This window comes from Typopeltis vanoorti, chromosome 6 (genome assembly GCF_054136105.1).
Source record: "Typopeltis vanoorti isolate ZY-2024b chromosome 6, IOZ_Tvanoo_1.0, whole genome shotgun sequence".
NCBI classification, from domain to species: Eukaryota; Metazoa; Arthropoda; class Arachnida; order Uropygi; family Thelyphonidae; genus Typopeltis; species Typopeltis vanoorti.
The window spans coordinates 134,475,546-134,493,477 of record NC_143554.1 but is presented as its reverse complement, the minus strand read 5'-3'; the positions used below and the strand labels follow the sequence as shown (position 1 = coordinate 134,493,477).

At 34.4% G+C, this 17,932-nt stretch overlaps 1 protein-coding gene across 1 annotated transcript in view; it reads left to right on the top strand.

Moving 5' to 3' along the window:
- The window catches only part of Ctr9 (RNA polymerase-associated protein Ctr9), a 340,468-nt gene extending 323,241 nt beyond the window's left edge, over positions 1-17,227 (top strand). The window contains exon 22 of the mRNA XM_090393725.1: positions 16,909-17,227. Coding sequence (XP_090249851.1) covers positions 16,909-17,069 — 161 coding nt within the window. The 3' untranslated portion in view covers positions 17,070-17,227. The remainder of the gene's footprint in view (positions 1-16,908) is intronic.
- The last annotated feature ends 705 nt before the right edge of the window (positions 17,228-17,932 follow it).

The following is a 17,932-nucleotide window of genomic DNA, read 5'->3' as shown; positions in this document are numbered from 1 at the left end:
CAAAATGGACACTAAGAACTGGTTATCAGAAACAGGGTAGATCAGTGGTAAGATGGGATGACAAGATAAAACGTTGTTGTGGGCATTTATGGTGAAGAGATGCACAGAATTGGTCAAAATGAAAGAAACATGGAGAGGCATTCATTCAGCAGTGGAATGAAGAAAGCTGATGATTATGATAGAAATCCTCAACTGCATTTTCAATGAATAACCTATAGAACAAGTAAAATATTTCAGCTATTTAAGTGCAATTTTAGTGAATATGGCACATTAAATATGGAAATAAAATAGAATAAGCAAAGCTGGTGTGGCAAGGAGCCAAATGAATAAATTTAGGTTGAATAAGAAAGAAATTAGCCAAAACGCTAAATTAGCAGTATGCAAAATGGTGTTCAAACCATTTTAACTTGTGGATATGAGAGTGCCGAGAAAAATTAGGAGAGTGAACAGATGGCAGAAGTCAGAAAGAGTCATAATGATATTAGTAAGATATTACTAATATCATTAATTATCACTAATATCAAAAGATATTAGTAAGGAATTTTACATTATTGGCATTCAAGAATGTGTATGCAGAAGTAATCTAAGGTGGTTTGGCCATAAACACATCACCTGCATCCAGCATAGAAAATTTATAGGACAAGTAAAACATTTTAGACACAATTTTTAGTGAAGTTGATATGGTAAGGAGTTAATTGAATAAATTTATATGGAATATGAGAGAAATAAAAAAAAAAACATCAAACTAGCAGTATGCAAGACTGTGTTCAAACCAATTTTAAGTTAGACTTGAGAGCTGGTTAAAAATAAAAGAGTTGATCAAAGACTGGAGACCATGGATACGCAAGTTTCTGAGAAAAATTGTAGAAGGGGAATAGATGGCATCAGTGGTAGTAGTATCATATTAAAAATGAAGATATTTGAAAGAAACTTGATGTTATCTGTGAGGAATGGGTAATCAGTAGAGCTAATCTCTGTTGACATACCACCTGAAATTAGCTCTGTTGAAATTAGATTATTATTACCACCAGAGAACTCCAGGGAGTTAGAGACTCATTGAGGGAGGCCACATATCATCCATTAATCCTAGAAGAGCTGCATAGAAATGTAGAACATTACCACTAGAGACTCCTTGATGGAGACCACATATCACCAACACCTGTGCTCATAACTTTTCTTGAATTCATTCACACTGCCCACACTTACTCACTACATCCAAAGGCAATCATTCCAGTCATGCACCATTATGAAAGAAAAATCTAGCTTCCCCCCTTTCTTGATTGCATTCATTCTCATCTTCCAATATATGCACTCTCATTCTCCTCTCTATAAAATGAAAAATTTTATCTACTGGTATCCTGCATGACCCTTTCGAAGATTATAGGTTTCTATCATATCACTCCCCACCCCCCTCATGTTTGCCGGTATCTGCACTCCACACATTCTCACTCCATCCTCATAATCTAATTTCTGTGATCCTGATATTATATTTAACATTCTCCTTTGCACCCTCTCCACTGTATCTACATTAACTTGAAAACCTGGAGACCCAGTCTGCACACAGTAGTCCAGGTGAGGTCATATCAAAGCCATGTAAAGAGGCAAAATTACTTCCTTATCCTTGTGTCGGTGTTCATTTCATCATTGCAATTATTTTCTGAATTGTATTTGTAATCCTTGCTACATGATCCCTAAACTTCAACATCCTATCTGCTGAAACTCCAAGATCCCTAGCTTGATCAGTTTCTTCTAGCATAACCCCTGTCCCTAAATAATATGCCATTGGATATCTCATTACACCAGAGTTGAATTGACAGCCATTATTATTAGTAAAGTTTGAATAACAGTGGACTGAGAACTGATTCCTGGGGTACACCATTGATCACCTTAAATCTTACAGACTTACATCCCCCATAAACCACTTTTAAATCAAAGCTAATAACTTATCATTCAGTTCCATATTCTCCAACTCATGTAAGAGCCTTCTATGTTGTATCCTATCAAAAGCTGTAGCAAAGTCCAAAGTTTCATGGTATCCAAGAAAAGTTGGACGTTCTCTTTTATATCCATTCTCCATTCTCTTTGTATAACTCAACTGTTAACATTATTAAAAAATGAAATTACTCAAATATAATCTTTCCATAGGAAACTGATGCCATTCATCTATTCATTGCAAAGTATAGATTCTGTGTCAGCCTATTTCCATATGCAAACTCTTATTAACTTTTCCAAAATTTTCACCATCATTCCAGAAATAATGATGTGTCTATAGTTAAATGCATCAATCTTTGCATCACACTTGTCTAATGGGATTATCACATTCTTTCTAGTCCTATGGAATCCTCTCTTTTAGCATCTATGCTAATATACTGTTAGGTCCCTATTCCCATTTCTTATTTGGTTTTTGCATCATCTCTAGTATTTCCTCTTATTCAGCATAGAAGCAGCATTGAATTCTATGTTGCATACACCAGGTTGATACCTTTTAACAAAATGGTCACTCATTAGTCAAACATCTGTTCTTTGATATAGAAGATATTGAGATTGCATACTATCTACATTCAGTAAAGATTTCTTCAATTCAATAATTTGATTCACTTTCCATATGAAAGTAACTGTAAACTCCACTGAATAGATTAAAACCATATTAACAATTTCACCTCTTTAGAATGAATTTACTTTCTATATGAAAGTCAACATTCTTCATTGAAGTCAATTTGTTTAAGAGTATTTATTCACAACACAATAATAATAAGAAAATAATTAATATTTATTTAACTTATTTGCTGATATTTTACTGGTATATCTAGCATCTTCAGAGCATAGAAAATTTGTCACGGTACATGAACAGCAACAATTCAGTTAATGGTGTGACTAGTTAAAAATTATAATGGATAACACAAGGAACTAGAGTCCTAATTGGCACTAGTTCTCTAGTTCCTTGTGTTGTCTATTACAATGTTTTAAACTGGCCTCACTGTTAAATGAATTGTTGCTGTTCATGTACCATGACAAACTGTTTCTGTGCTCTGAAGATGCTGGATATAACACCAGCAAATAAGTTAAATAAATATTCATTATTTTCTTATTATTCTTGTGTTGTGAATCAATACCATTAAATTGACATGAACTGCTAACACATAACCCTTTGTACTCATTTAATTCTTCATTGAAGCAATAATGGAAAACATATCAATAGCTTCAAATCACTTTTCAGACTGAAAATCTTAAATATAGTAACACGAACTTAACTGGACCCATTTCTATATGGATTAATGACTACTGAAAACTTTGCTGTCTCTCTTTTAAAGATTATCCTCTCTTAGTCTTCTATCTCTAACTTTCTTCTAATTTCTGTTCAATCTTCATATATGGAAAACACAGAAACTCCAGAATTCTCTCCTTACTATGTTCTCTTTTCTCCTTCCAAACAGCTGAATCTTAGCGACCACTGTTAATGTTCTTTTTTACTTCTGCTCAATCCTGACATTACTCTTTTCAGTGTAGTGCTTGAAATGATGATAAAGATCTTTTCTTAGTACAGAAAAGTTTATTAATGGAAATTTCAAAATGAAACAAGCAGAATTAAAAACAGTTCTTCATTTCACAATCTTTTGTAACAGAGGTAAGATCATTTAATCACTTCTGATAATACAACAGTAATTTTCCCTTATCTCGTAATTGACAATATAACAATATTTTTTAAAGCAACATTTGTCTAGATACAAACAGCACAAACATTTCAGAATTAGCTCATACAAAACAATAATTACACTCTAACATCTAACTAAATTAATTTATTTCATATCTAAGTAACACTTCAGTTTACTTGAGGGTTCATCAAGGGTCAGCTTTGAGCTGCAGGAAGTTTAACATTGCCAGGCATAGGCATCCCACAAGTGTCTAGGTTCACATATCTAGGATCATGTGTCCAAAGTATTGGATACTTGGACTTAAAACTTAATAGGAGGATTCAATCAGGATGGATGAACTGAAAAAGGTTTCAGGTATCTTGTGTGATACAAAAGTGTCTAGCAAGTTAAAAGGAAAGATCTACAAAATGGTAGTAAGACCTGCATTGATGTATAGCAGTGAGACCTGGCAGATGACCAAAAAATGGGAGAAGAGAATGGACGTAGCTGAAATGAGAATGCTGAGACTTGTAAGTGGTGTAACAAGATTGGACAAGATCAGAAACTTGCTGATCAGAGGAACAGTAAGGGTAACCCAAGTATCTGAAAAGATTAGAGAATCAAGGCTGAGGTCTAGCAAGTTAAAAGGAAAGATCTACAAAATGGTAGTAAGACCTGCATTGATGTATAGCAGTGAGACCGGGCAGATGACCAAAAAATGGGAGAAGAGAATGGACGTAGCTGAAATGAGAATGCTGAGACTTGTAAGTGGTGTAACAAGATTGGACAAGATCAGAAACTTGCTGATCAGAGGAACAGTAAGGGTAACCCAAGTATCTGAAAAGATTAGAGAATCAAGGCTGAGGTGGTTTGGTAATATTATGTGTCTAGGTGGGAAGGAGAGTTCTGGAGATGAAGCCACCAGGCAAAAAGAAGTAAGGGGGAGACCTAAATAAGGAAGGCTGGACAGCTTGATAGGGGACTTCCAAGATCTCGGATTAGAGGAGAAAATGGCCTTGGATGGAACTGAGTGGATGAGGTTGATTTTCTGCAGCTACTCTTCTTGAGAAGGAATGAAGCTGAAGAAGATCTAAGTAACACTTCAGGAGTCAAAAATAAAAATAACATCTCAAAATGTCTTGGTTGCAACATAACAAAAAGAAACAAATGTTTAACAGCTTGGCAAAATAATACTGCATTACTAATTTATTACCCTTCAATTCAACTCTTTTTTTTTTTATTCTAAGTTTTAAAAGAGGTATACCGTGAGTAGACATATCGATACAAAATAAATAACGGAAAAAACTCACGTAGAAAGATTATTTAATAGTATAATTTTTGCCTGTGTGTCACAGGCATCTTCAGTACATTAAGCTCAAAATTAAACACTAACTGACAATTCCAAAAAGCGTCACCTAAGTAGCTGGTGTAAGATAACTAAAAAGGTCAATAACTTTCCTTAAAAAAAAAAAAAAAAAAAAATTAACACAATAAAAAGTTAGGAAAGATTAGCTGATTTGTAAAGTACTATCTCCCATAAAGGGGATAGACGTAAGCCATCAGATCTGTTTAAGTTAGGAGAATGAAGTAGAGTTTCACATGTTTCTTTATAAAGGCGTTCCATGAGAAACTGACTTTTGTGAAGAACTCTTATCTTTCTCCAATAAACTCTGTGTCTAGTGAAGAAGGCATGTTCAGAAAGTCCAGACTTTTTAGGTTTAAAGTATTCAATATAAGATTGGTGTTCTTCTAGCTGAATAGAGGCAGATCTTCCCGTTTGTCCAAAATAAGATAATCCACAAGAGCACGGAATCTGGTAGACACCTGGATGATTAAGAATCACTTGCTTAATACAATTACACATCCATTTCATTCCCACTCCAATTATTCTTAGAACTTTAGGGATACATTCTAATATTGCATGGGAAGTATTTTTTAATACTTCCATGCACTACTGATATCCTTCCCATCTAGCAACCAATACTATGAGATCAAATATAGTACCCAGTGATGTACAAGAAGTTAGAGGTAGTCAAGGAAAATAAGAAAGTCCCTGGCAAGTAAGTTAATTTGTACCCTGAGTGAATACAGAAAAAAACGTAAAATAGCAAAGCAGAATGTAAAACTAACCAAACAAAAGTCATGGGAAGGTGGCAGAATATTCTGGAGGCTATTGAGGATGCTTAGAAATGGAGCAAGGAGTATTGTGAAAGGAATCAAAGATGATAAAGATAGCATGAAAACTGGAAATAAAGATATTCTAGATGGTTGGAGTAGTTTGAAAGATTGCTAAATGGAACAAACAGTGACAGCATGATTGTAGAAAACATTCAAGAGCAATGCAGTCAGGAGTACATATCAATACTTGTGATATAAAAAACCATCAAAACCTGAAATGAAATGTGGCTTGAGTACATGATATTCAACTAGAAGCTCAAACTTGGGTATAAAAGTTTTATAGTTGCTACATTGCATAATTCAGAAGGTCTAGTTAGAGGATTGCATTCCAAATGATTTAACTGGAATTCATAGTACCCATCTGTAAAAAGGGAAATAAAAATGAATGTGAGAATTAAAGGAATTTCCCTACTTAATATTCCTGGTACAATTTACACAAGTATACATGAGAAAAGGCTAAAAAAATTGTAGAATGAAATGTCAGAGAAGAACAAGTTAATTTCAGGCCAAAAAGGTTATTAGGATCAAATTTCACTTTAAGTAAAATAGTTGTGAAATCATGGGAATATAACAATGATTTGTATCTAAGTTTTGTGGATCTGAAAAAGGCATATGACAAGGCACCAAGATAAAAAGCTATTCAAAATGCTTCAGTTGTGTGCTGTAAACTGGACATTGTGTTGATCAGTGAATAGTCTATATTTGAGTTTTAAGTCAGCAGTTAGAATTGAAGGAGGTATAGGAAGATAGTTTGATGTTAAATCAGGTATGAAAGAAGGGTGTACATTAATCATCTATGTGGATCACATTATGATGGAAAGTGTCATTAAACCTGATATCACAATTGGAGATATTAATATCAGCTCTTTACTTTATCCAGATGATGTTATACTCCTAAATAAATCCAGTACAATTTAGGCCATTCTGCTGACCGCAGTAACACAACTTTTACTTTTTCTATGTATTTTTTGTATTGCTCTTGCATATTGATTAGAAATCTTATACCTTAATTATATTTTCTGTTTCATTTTGTATTTTTATTATTATTTATTTATTTATTAAATAGAATTTACCAAACCATTTAAATTTAGGATAACTAAACCATGTCTCATTATTTTAGTTATCATCACCACAGAAGGCATTACAATTAGAAATCAGAATTTACTACTTTTAAGAAATTATCATTTTTATTGGTAGAAGATTGATCTGTGTCATTATTTTTAGCTATTATTTTGTATTATTTCACTGTGAAGTGGTAAATATGCAAGACATGCAGTTATAGTTTGAATGAAATAAATTTTACGTCAATTCAGAATTGCTACTAAATTTCAAATAAAATTAAATGAGACTACATAAATTATAAAAATAAGTATTACTTATTTTTATAATTTAATTCAATTTATTTGTTAATTTTATATGCTGAACAGTTTCAATAGTAAACAGTTATTGATTAATGTTCTTAAATTCACCACTTCTTTCTACTGCATAAAGTAAAGAGCTGAGATTATCATCTTTATTTGGGATTATTATTATTGATGCCAAATCTTCATAGAGTCAGAAGACTCACTGCAGAAAGTATATATCATCACACGTAAAGCTCATGAAACTGTGTTTTAAACTCATTCTGCATTCGCCACACTCTCAAACAATGTATTTCACTCGCCATCCACTCCCCATGCAAAAGAACCTACTCCTCTCTACTTTGCTTACACCCTCCTTATACATACATTTTCCAGGAATGTCCTCTTTTTCTACCCCCCTCCTCCTCTCCTCTCCCATTCTATGAAAAATTACCTCTAACCTGGTAACAAATAATCCCTGACCAACTTATATGCCTCAATCATATCTGCTCTCCTCCTCCTCCTATTTATGAAGCTTTACAAATTGCATTCACTCAGTTTGTCTTCATATCCCACATTCCAAGGAAGATTCACTAAGTTATCACTTGATCAGAGGCCTGATCAAGGCGTTATATAATGCAACCATAACCTGTTCATTTCTGCATGTCAAGGTCCTTTGCATCATTGCCATAATCTGATGTTATGACTTGTGCATTGTGACCTCCGAGCTTCTGATCTTTGTCCATTTCCACTCCCAATACCCAATATCTCTCATCTCCCCTACCTCCTTCAGAATTTCTCCACCAAGTGTATACTTTGCATCCTATCATTGCTTACCAAATTTCAGGATCTTATACTTTAGAACGTTGAATTTATATTTCTACTCATACAATCTATGTAAGGCCATGACATCTACTTAACTCCATTGTTCATCCCAATTTTACATCACCTGCAAACAGATGCATATCTCCAGTTAGATCCATCCCAGTATCATTAATATACAAGTTGAAAAACAATAGCACAATACAAACCTCTGCAATACATCACTAGTGATTTTCCTCTTTCAGATACTGCCCCCCCCCTATATATATATATAACCTGCTGATATCTGACAGCCAGTCACTTACCCAGCTCACTAGTCTGTTATCCAGTCCCCTCAGTTTCAGTTGAATTACCAGTTGTTCATATAGAACAGTGATGGCGGACCTATGACACGCATGTTAACGATGAGACGCCAGTGTTCGCCAACACCCAACTACAACCATTCAACAATAAAAATAAATATTTCTCATTTCTTGTGAAATTCATAATTTGTAATGCAAAGTTTCTATTTCTTTAATATATTCTAGCCCTGTTATGGAGGATCCTCAAATTAAAAAATCTCGATTGAGTGATAAAGGAAGTGGTCGAAGCTTTCAAGATGCATGGACTGAGAAGTATGCCATTATTGACAGAAATGGCAAATCATTCTGTCTATTGTGCCATGAAACATTAGTAAGCAGAACGTGGAATATAAAAGACATTTCGAAACAAATCATTAGTGGCTTTTGGAAAAAGGTGAGGAAGAAAGGAAGGAATACATTTCTCAGCAGCTATGCCACAAAGAGTGTCAGTCAGATAACTTCCTTAAATTCTTCAGGCCCTACAAATTTAACATAGCAAGTTTCAGCATTGCTCACTCCATAGCTCAGCATTTCCATGCTGAGACCTTCAGTGAAGGAGAATTTATTAAAGAAACTTCTGAATTATACCTTTTTTTGTTTCAGGATATGCAAAATAAAGATGCTATTATTATGTGTATTTCTGATTTACCAGTCAGCAGAAATACCATTAAAGATAGAGTGGTGACAATGATCTCCAACGTACAACATCAATTAAAAGGAGACTTAAATAACTGTAAATATTTTTTGATTTGTCTTGATGAAACTATTGATGTCACCTCATCGGCTCAGTTGTCCATCATTGCTAGATTTTCCAATGGTCAAACAATGAGACGAGCTGGTAAAGCTAGAAACAGTGCCAATAAGTACATCAGATTTCGAAATATGCAACATTATTCTAAAAATCCTCTGTGACCTAAACATCGATATGTCCGAAGTTGCGTCTGTGACAACAGATGGGGCATCCAGTATGGTGGGAAAAAAGGTTGGATTTGTGAAACTGTTTATGGGAGCTATTGGACATCCAGCTGTGACATTTCATTGCATTATCCACCAGGATGATACAGTGAAATATTCTATATTATAGAATATCAATATGTTATGAAGTTTTCATTAATACAATACAAACAAACATTAAACCATCTGTTGTAGAAAGTCTTTTCACTTGAGAAAGTATCTTTTTGACACTAAATTATATTCTTGTTTGATCCTTTATATAAACAAGTAAGTATAAACAAGCAAAGTTTACACAAGAAGTATCTTCACAACTATACTACTTGTATATAGAGGCAGTTGATGTGAAGTTAACAGCCTGTATTGTAAGTAGTGTAGTCTTGAAGATACTTCACACCCAAACTCTGTTTGCTTACACTTGGATAAAGGATTAAACAAGAGTATAATTTTTTGTCAAGTAAAATTTACTTTCAAATCAAGTGAAAAGACTTTCTACAACAAGTGGTTTAATGTTTGTTTGTGTATTTACAATTTCTTGACAAAAACTTCATAACATATTGATACTCTAAATGACAAACTCCTTTGAAATTGGTAAGATTGGATAACAGACTAGGTGATTGGCTGTTAGATATCAGCATGTTGTATATTGGGTGTGGGGGTATCCCTAACAGGAGTCTTGCTGCACATCACTACAGACTCATTTATTAATGACTAGAACAGGGAAACCAGATTATTTAAATCTTAGTCTCCCTATGGTACTTAAATGTAGGATTCATAACTTTTCATTGGTGGGATTTACATTTTTTTAAAAAAAAATTAACTTTACCAGTTCTCTGACTGGAAGTAAATTCAAAACGTCTTTCATTGATACTGCTAAAACCCATCAGCTTTTTTATCATAACATCCTATGGTTAATGTTATGAAATTATTCTTTTACCCATTTATATCATTTATATCTACCCATTTAAACCATCACAAATTACGTAACGAATGGATATGGTAAAGGATTTAAAGAGGGATTAGAAGTCACAGAGGTCATCCCATTTGGTAAGAGAACTGGACTATCTGAGACTTAGATGGAGAATGTTCAGTAGGAAAGAAAACTTGATGTAATGGGTTGATTACCAAGAGTAGCTAACGTATGCAACATCGTTGGAAGAAGAATAACTGGTTAAGAAAATGTCCAGATTGTTAAGAGGATTTAGAAGATGATCTACTTCTGGTGAGTACATGGACAGCATGTATTAGATCATTAGAAAAGCAAATACTACTCAGACATTTCAGCTGGAACTTATGATTAGTAGAATTGGCCTGGTTGGCTGAGTGGATAGCATACCCACTCTCCAACCAACAGGTTGTGGGTTCAAGTCCCACTGCAAGCATGGGCGTTTGTAAAAGCCTGCTCTGGATGATCTTGTATAGCTCCTTGAGTTTTATAATGTTTGTCTTTAAAAAAAAAGAAAGAAAGAAAGGAGGACCAGTTTGAGATATATCAACATTGAAGTCTCTAAAGAAAGATAACAAGGATCTGGATTGTGTTTTTTAATTAAAAAGTATATTTTTAAATCAACCCCCCCCCACACACACACACACGAGATTGTAGGCTCTATAGAACATTATTACTGTGAAAGCAGAGATAGTGGTGTGAAAGAAGGAACCTGTTGATATTTTTCTTGAAAAGTTAGAGGTTCATAGTCATGGTGAACATTTTGGGAGGAAGGCTGTGCCAGAAAATACAGAAAGATGGAATGAGAAATACAGGGTAAGGAGGTTCAGTTAGTTTGCATTTGAAGTATAAAATGATGTTGGGCAGCCACTGTTTTCAGTTTGTCACTTTTCAGGCTTAGTAAAAAGTGAAAGAATGATAAGTTAGAAAGAGTTACATAATGTAGAAATAGACATGCTGTGAAATAGTGGTTCAAATAATGTAATGAGAGAGAAAACACCTGATAAAGGTTCCTCACATCATAGATGGAATTCGAACTCAGGTCTTTCCAACCAAAGGACTTGTCTAAACCAACTGAACTATGGAGGCTCTGTAGTTGTGAGTTAGCTGGTCTCATACAGTTGATGGCGGATGCTTTTTTTTCCCTCAAAACAGACAAACCAGCCAGAAGAACTCATGAAATATACAAACATAAAATTGTTCAGGAATAAGGATTTACCAACCTTTTCTGTCAGATTTGGTTTCAAATACCTGCACGTTGAAGTGTGGGTCTGCATGTAAGCATAAATCAAGAAGTGAAAGATGAGTTAGTGGAACATACATCTTCTAGATAGTATCAAGAATTTTTGAGAAATTATTGGAGCATAACAGTATTGAGTTTGGATGGATCTGGGATTTTTAGAGGCTGAAAAGCTATTAATATGATGTGCTTACGCCAGGAAAGGCTAGGCTAGAGATAAATGTCAGCCCAATAAGACATATTTTCATTTATTAATCTAGATATTATCAAAAATAGAAGAAGAATTGAGATCTTTTATGTAAAAAAGAAGATAAGACTACATTTTGGTAGCATTGAAGGTGAGTAGGTTATCCTATTCTACTGAGTAATAGAATAGGCAGATTTGGTATGATGAGGTGCCATTTGAACAAATTTACTTACAAATTGTGAGTGGAAGCTTCTCCATTTTTAAACACCTGAAAGTTACAACCAGAAAGTCCAGCTTTCTGGTTGTAACAAAACGTGGAACTTTTTTAACTTTTTTTGTTGTTTTCAGAGACTTAATAAAAGCTCTCCATCAAGATCTAGATTCTTTTATAGATAAGATTATGTCTGGGGGGGGCGCAGACATTAAACACCAAACTAATGGTTTATGCTAAAAACTAACTATTCACTGGCTTGGTTTCTGAAGTGGTTAGCATATCAACTTTCCGACTGATATGAGACTACTTCTTTGTCGGAGGCTTGCAGAAGCTTGAAAAAGTACCATTTTTGGTTTCTTGAGCACATTTTTTGTATTTTCTAATCCTTAGTTCATCCAGTACTAATACAAATGTACTTTAAACTAACAACCTTTATGCGAATTCACATTTTAAAAAAATAAAATAAATAATAAACTAGTTTTAGCTAATAGATCAAACATGTAAGATTTTCAAAAAATTAAAAAAAAAAAAAGATTCAGACATAGGCTTAGGTGGATTGATGCAATTAACTGTGCTTTACAACTAAATGTAAGTGCAGACAATATTGAAACCTTGCAAAAAAGCACATTAATTTGGAAGAAAATTGTGGATAGGAAACCTGTAATAGTAAATCTATCAAAGTGTCCTGTATACTTTTGGAGGGTACATACCAAGAAATTATGATGCACAGATAAGATATACTGTGCACATAAACTGCACATGACTTTTGTATTGTGTCAAACTCATCCAGAAATATGTTTCTAACCTTATCCCATTCATTTTTAACTATAAGGAAAAGTTTTCATGATGACTGACTTTCTATCAAGTTTTCTTCCATATTAATCTGCTACTACTGTGAAACATTAAAAATAGGCACACTTCAAGGTCAGTTGCCTATTTTTAAAAAAAATACTACTCAGAAATATGGTTGCATACTTGGAATGGCACAAACAGCCACTAACAATAGCAGCAAAATTTCTAGATGAAGTGTTAGTGTGAATAGTGTCCACTTATGTGCCTTTACTACTGCATTAGTGGGATAGCTCGTGGTGCAGCTGGCACTCACTGTGGATAGTAGGTGCTTACTCTCAAACTCACACATTTCAAAAAAAGTTTTACCTGTATAGCTCTTATTCACAAATTTTGAAGTTAAGCATTTTCTTTCAAATCTTTGTAATCCACGCTTTTATTTAAGAGCCTTACTTTTACACTTTGGATAATATTAAAGGGTAATGACTGTAGAATTTATTAATTGTCATCACCATCAAATTCCTGCCATGTACCCTCAAGGGGTGTACAAAATATGATAGTACTACATGAAAAATTTACATCATTACTAACTTCCTATCTACAATTTTCCTCCAGATCAGTCTGTTACTTGTCAAGACTCCAATATTATCAGATCTTATATTTCTGTCGTCTAAGGCACTTTGTACCGTATCAATCCACCTATATCTTGGTCTTCCTCTGGGTCGTTTTCCTGCCAATCGGTTGGCAGGAAAACGACTGAGATTAGCTCTGCTCACGCATTCCTGGATGCTGACAATGTCAAGTTCTTTCCTAATATCTCCATTTTTAATATGATATTGCCATTGATGCCATCTGTTCACGCCTCTAATCTTTCTCAGGACTCTCATATCTGCAGTCTCTAGTCTTTGGTTAAGTGTTTTACTTCTGACTAATTTCTCTCTTATTCCCTATGAATATATTCAGTTGACTTCCTACCATACCAGATTTGTTGATTCTGTTATCTATATCCATATTTAATTTACCATTTTCACTAAAAAATCGTGCCTGAGTAGCTGAAATGTTTTACTTCTTCCACAGGTTCTCCATTCACAACGCAGTTGACATTTTCAACGATGTTACCTATTTTCATTGTCTTTGTCTTTTTATTGCTGACCTTCATACCATATCTATTACAACTATTATTCAATTTAGTCAGGGAATCTTGAAGACTTGTAGCAGATTTATTTAGAAGTATAACGTCGTCTGCATAAAGCAAAGATCTGACATCAACATCTCCAATTTCGATATCATGTTTAATACCACTTTCCTTCATAATGTGATCCATATAGATAATGAATAACAGAGGGGATGTACATTCTTGTCTCACACCAGATTTAACATTAAGCCATCTTCCTGTACTTTCTTCAATTCTAACTGCTTACTTACAACTCAAATAAAGACTAAGTATTGCTTCATATAATGCTCCATTGACACCATATAACTGTAGCATATTGAATAGCTTCTCTCTCTTGGCACTTTATCATATGCCTTTTCCAGATCTACAGAACTCAAATAGAGATCTTTGTTATATTCCCGTGCTTTCTCAATTATTTGTCTTAAAGTGAAGATCTGATCCTCACAGCCTCTATTTGGCCAGAATCCAGCTTGTTTTCTTTGCCAAGCTTTTCTTCTACAATTCTTCTCAACCATTTCTCAAGTATACTTGCATATATCTTACCAGGAACACTCAGTAGGGAAATACCTCTGTAATTCTCACATTCAGTTTTATTTCCCTTTTTACATATGGGTACTATGAGAGTTCTACTTCAATCATCGGGAATTCGTCCCTCTATCCAGGCCTTCTGAACTATCCAGTGCAACCACTGCAAGACTTTTATACCACCATACATCAGCACTTCTGATCGAATGGCAGGAATTTGATGATGATGATGATATTATCTTCTCCTTCTGCCTTTCCACATTTTAAGCCGTTGATGGCTTTTTCTACTTCAAGTATGGACACGTATTCCTGACTGTATGCCTGTTGAGTGTTTTTTACCACTGTGATATCACTGCTTGTTTCATTTAGCAATTTCTCGAAGTAATTACTATACTTCAAGGATCTCTTTTCCTCCAGTTTTAATGTCACCTTTATCATCTCTAACTCCTTTTACAGTACTCTTTCCTCCATTCCTAAGCTTCTTCAACAACCTCCAAAATATTTTGCCACCTTCTTGATATTTATTTTCTATGTTCTTGCCAAAGTTCTCCTATGACTTTTGTTTAGCTAGTTTTACACACTGTTTAGCTTTCTTACATTTGTATCTGTATTTTCTAAGAGCACAAGCTGACATATTTGCCAGGAACTTTTGATATGCTTTCTTCTTTTCCTTCACAGCCACTTTAACTTCCTGTGTTCACCATGGAGTTCTGATTTTTCTATCCTTGCAGAAAACAATACCACGTGCCTCTCTGGCTGAATCAATCAAGGATTTCTTCAAGGTCTGCCACTGAATCTCTAAAGTTTGGTTCCTGTTCTCAAACTCTTTCATTTTTTCTTCAATAATCTTTATGTATTTTAGTCTACAGTTCACATCTGAGAGCTGCTCAACTTTAATTCGCTTTAAAACTTTCTTACATGTTATTCTTTTCAATATGAAATTCAATTTTATCCTGCTCAAGACTAAATAGTGATCACCTCTAATTACTTCTGTACACTCTGGTGTCCTGCACCAGGGAGAAAACATCACTATCAACAATAACATAGTCAATGAGACTTTTCTTATTCTTTGCCTCTTCTCTCCATGTGAATTTGTGCACATTTTTATGTTGGAACATGTTGTTAGTAATAACCAGACCATGTCCTGAGCAGAAATCCAACAGGCATTTGTAATTATTATTAGCTTTGCTCTTTTCTCCAAATTTTCCCAAAATATTTTTGTATGTCTGACAATCACTTCCTACTCTGTTATTTAGATCCCCAACAAGGACCAATTTTCATTGTGCCAGTTGCTTTCTCCTTTCTCTAAAGCCTCAAAAAATTCCTCCACCTCTACCTTAGTAGAACCTTCTGTGGGACCATAGGCAGAAATAAGTCTCATTGTCCAGTTCACCATTCTGATATTTGCCCACATCACTCTACTTGAGACTGCTTGTCATTCAAGAAGATTAGCCTCATATTTAGTGTTCAATACTATGGCTACTCCTTCTTTTCCTTGATTGTCCTTGCCTGAATATAACATTTTGTATTTATTGCTCAGAAAGATCTCACCAGTTTTTATCTTTTTTGTTTCAGTCACCCTATTATGTCGATCTGATACTTATCTAATTCCTCAGCTAGCTCCATTTCTTTGCCATTCAGACTTCTTATGTTGATAGTACCGATCTGTAACTCTGGTGATGTTGAGTTGGGTGTTTTTTCAGATTTATTCCAATAGCTGACTTTTCGCTGTTCACCCTGGTTCCCTGGTGAAAACAACGGGGACCTTGTTTAACCCCAGCCAGCATGAAATTTTGCGATGTTGTACCATCATTTTGTAATTTGGTTTAAGCCAGTAAGAATTACAATTTGGTCAGCAAAATCCCAAATTGCCAGCTCATCCTCGTTTGTTCAATATCCAGGTAGATACCCAACAGGATGCACCACGAGAAGGTGAGGATTGGACATTAGATCAGAAGCCCTGGTCGGTTCTCCACATTCCTTTAAAGGCTATGTAGAGGTCTCCTCTCAGTTATACAGCTTTGACCCTTAAGCACCCCATTTATTAATTGTATATAGTGATAATCATTGCATCAAATTGAGGAAAATGAAAATGCACTTACTTGATTACAAAATGTTCATCAAAGAATATTTTTGAATAATCATTCAAGGACAATACTTGATGTGATATGAAAACAAAATTAAGTTTTTTTTTTTTTTTTTTTTTTGAGAAGTTTGCTATTGTATTATTTTGGTTATTGTAATTAATACTTATTTTTTATTATTAGTTTTAAATTTATCTTGAGGAATTTAACTTCATTAATATTATTCTTTAATTGCAAATATTTGAATGGAATTAATTTCTGCAACTTATATTGTTTTCCTATATGATCATGATTATGATATACAATATTCCAAAAGAACGAGTGTGTGTGTGTGTGTGTGTGTGTGTGTGTGTGTGTGTGTGTGTGTGTGTGTGTGTGTGTGTGTGTGTGTGTGTGTGAGAGAGAGAGAGAGAGAGAGTGGAAGAAGGGGAGGGTTCTGATGACTCATTCCATGGTATTCTATTCTCCATCCTGTCCATTTTTAGGTCACGAGTCAAATGATGAACATTCTGCAGAGGAGAGTGAAGGTGGCCATTCTCCATCCCAAGAAGTGAGTGAACGAGAAGCATCTGATGATGGCGGAGGATCAGATGATGGAGCTCAGCAAGATGAGAGGAGTTCTGCAAGAGACTCTGATAGTGATTAGGGAAATCATTAGCTTGTAAATTGGAATCCTATCTTGGTATATATCAGGCAGTGTATTATTTGTTGATTTTCATCTTTGATGTTATATTTTGTAAATGTGCACACACATGCACACACAAATTATAATTTGTTACACATAATAAAAAAAAAAACCTGTGATTTTGCTAGATCATTGATTATCACTGCACACCAAATTCAGAACTGTGGAAATATTATTGAACCATAACAGTTGAAGAGAAAACTTCAGTTATGTGTTGTAAAACTATTAAATGAAAGGAAATTGTAAGTTCATCATTATTTCACAGTCATATATTTATAACTTAATTAAAAGCTTCAAAATTTACCTCATAGCTTATGAAAATATAATCTTCAGTTATTATAATTCTTTCAATAACCAATAATTCACATATGCAAAATACAAACTTTCTGACATAGGATTACTATATTATAAAAGAGGGTTCTTTCCTTAAGATTTCTGCCTGGTCTGATGAAAACCAGCAATTTGAAACAGCTGTCAGACCATTGAAACCTTAATCCGAAGCACTAATAAACTTCACTCGTACATTCACTGTACACAGCTCGTACAATGAATGTACGAGCTGCTGGACAAAGTTTGTATCTTTTAAGCAGTGCCATCCCAAGGCAACTCCATTGCTGAGATTGTATTCTCATAAGTTCTCATGTCAGTTTCAAAGCTTCTAATTGTTTCAAATATCATCATCATCATCAAATTCCTGCCATGTACCCTCAAGGGGTGTACAAGATATGATAGTACTACATGAAAAATTTACATCATTACTAACTTCCTATCTACAATTTTCCTCCAAATCAGTCTGTTATCTCAAGATCCAAAGTTATCACATC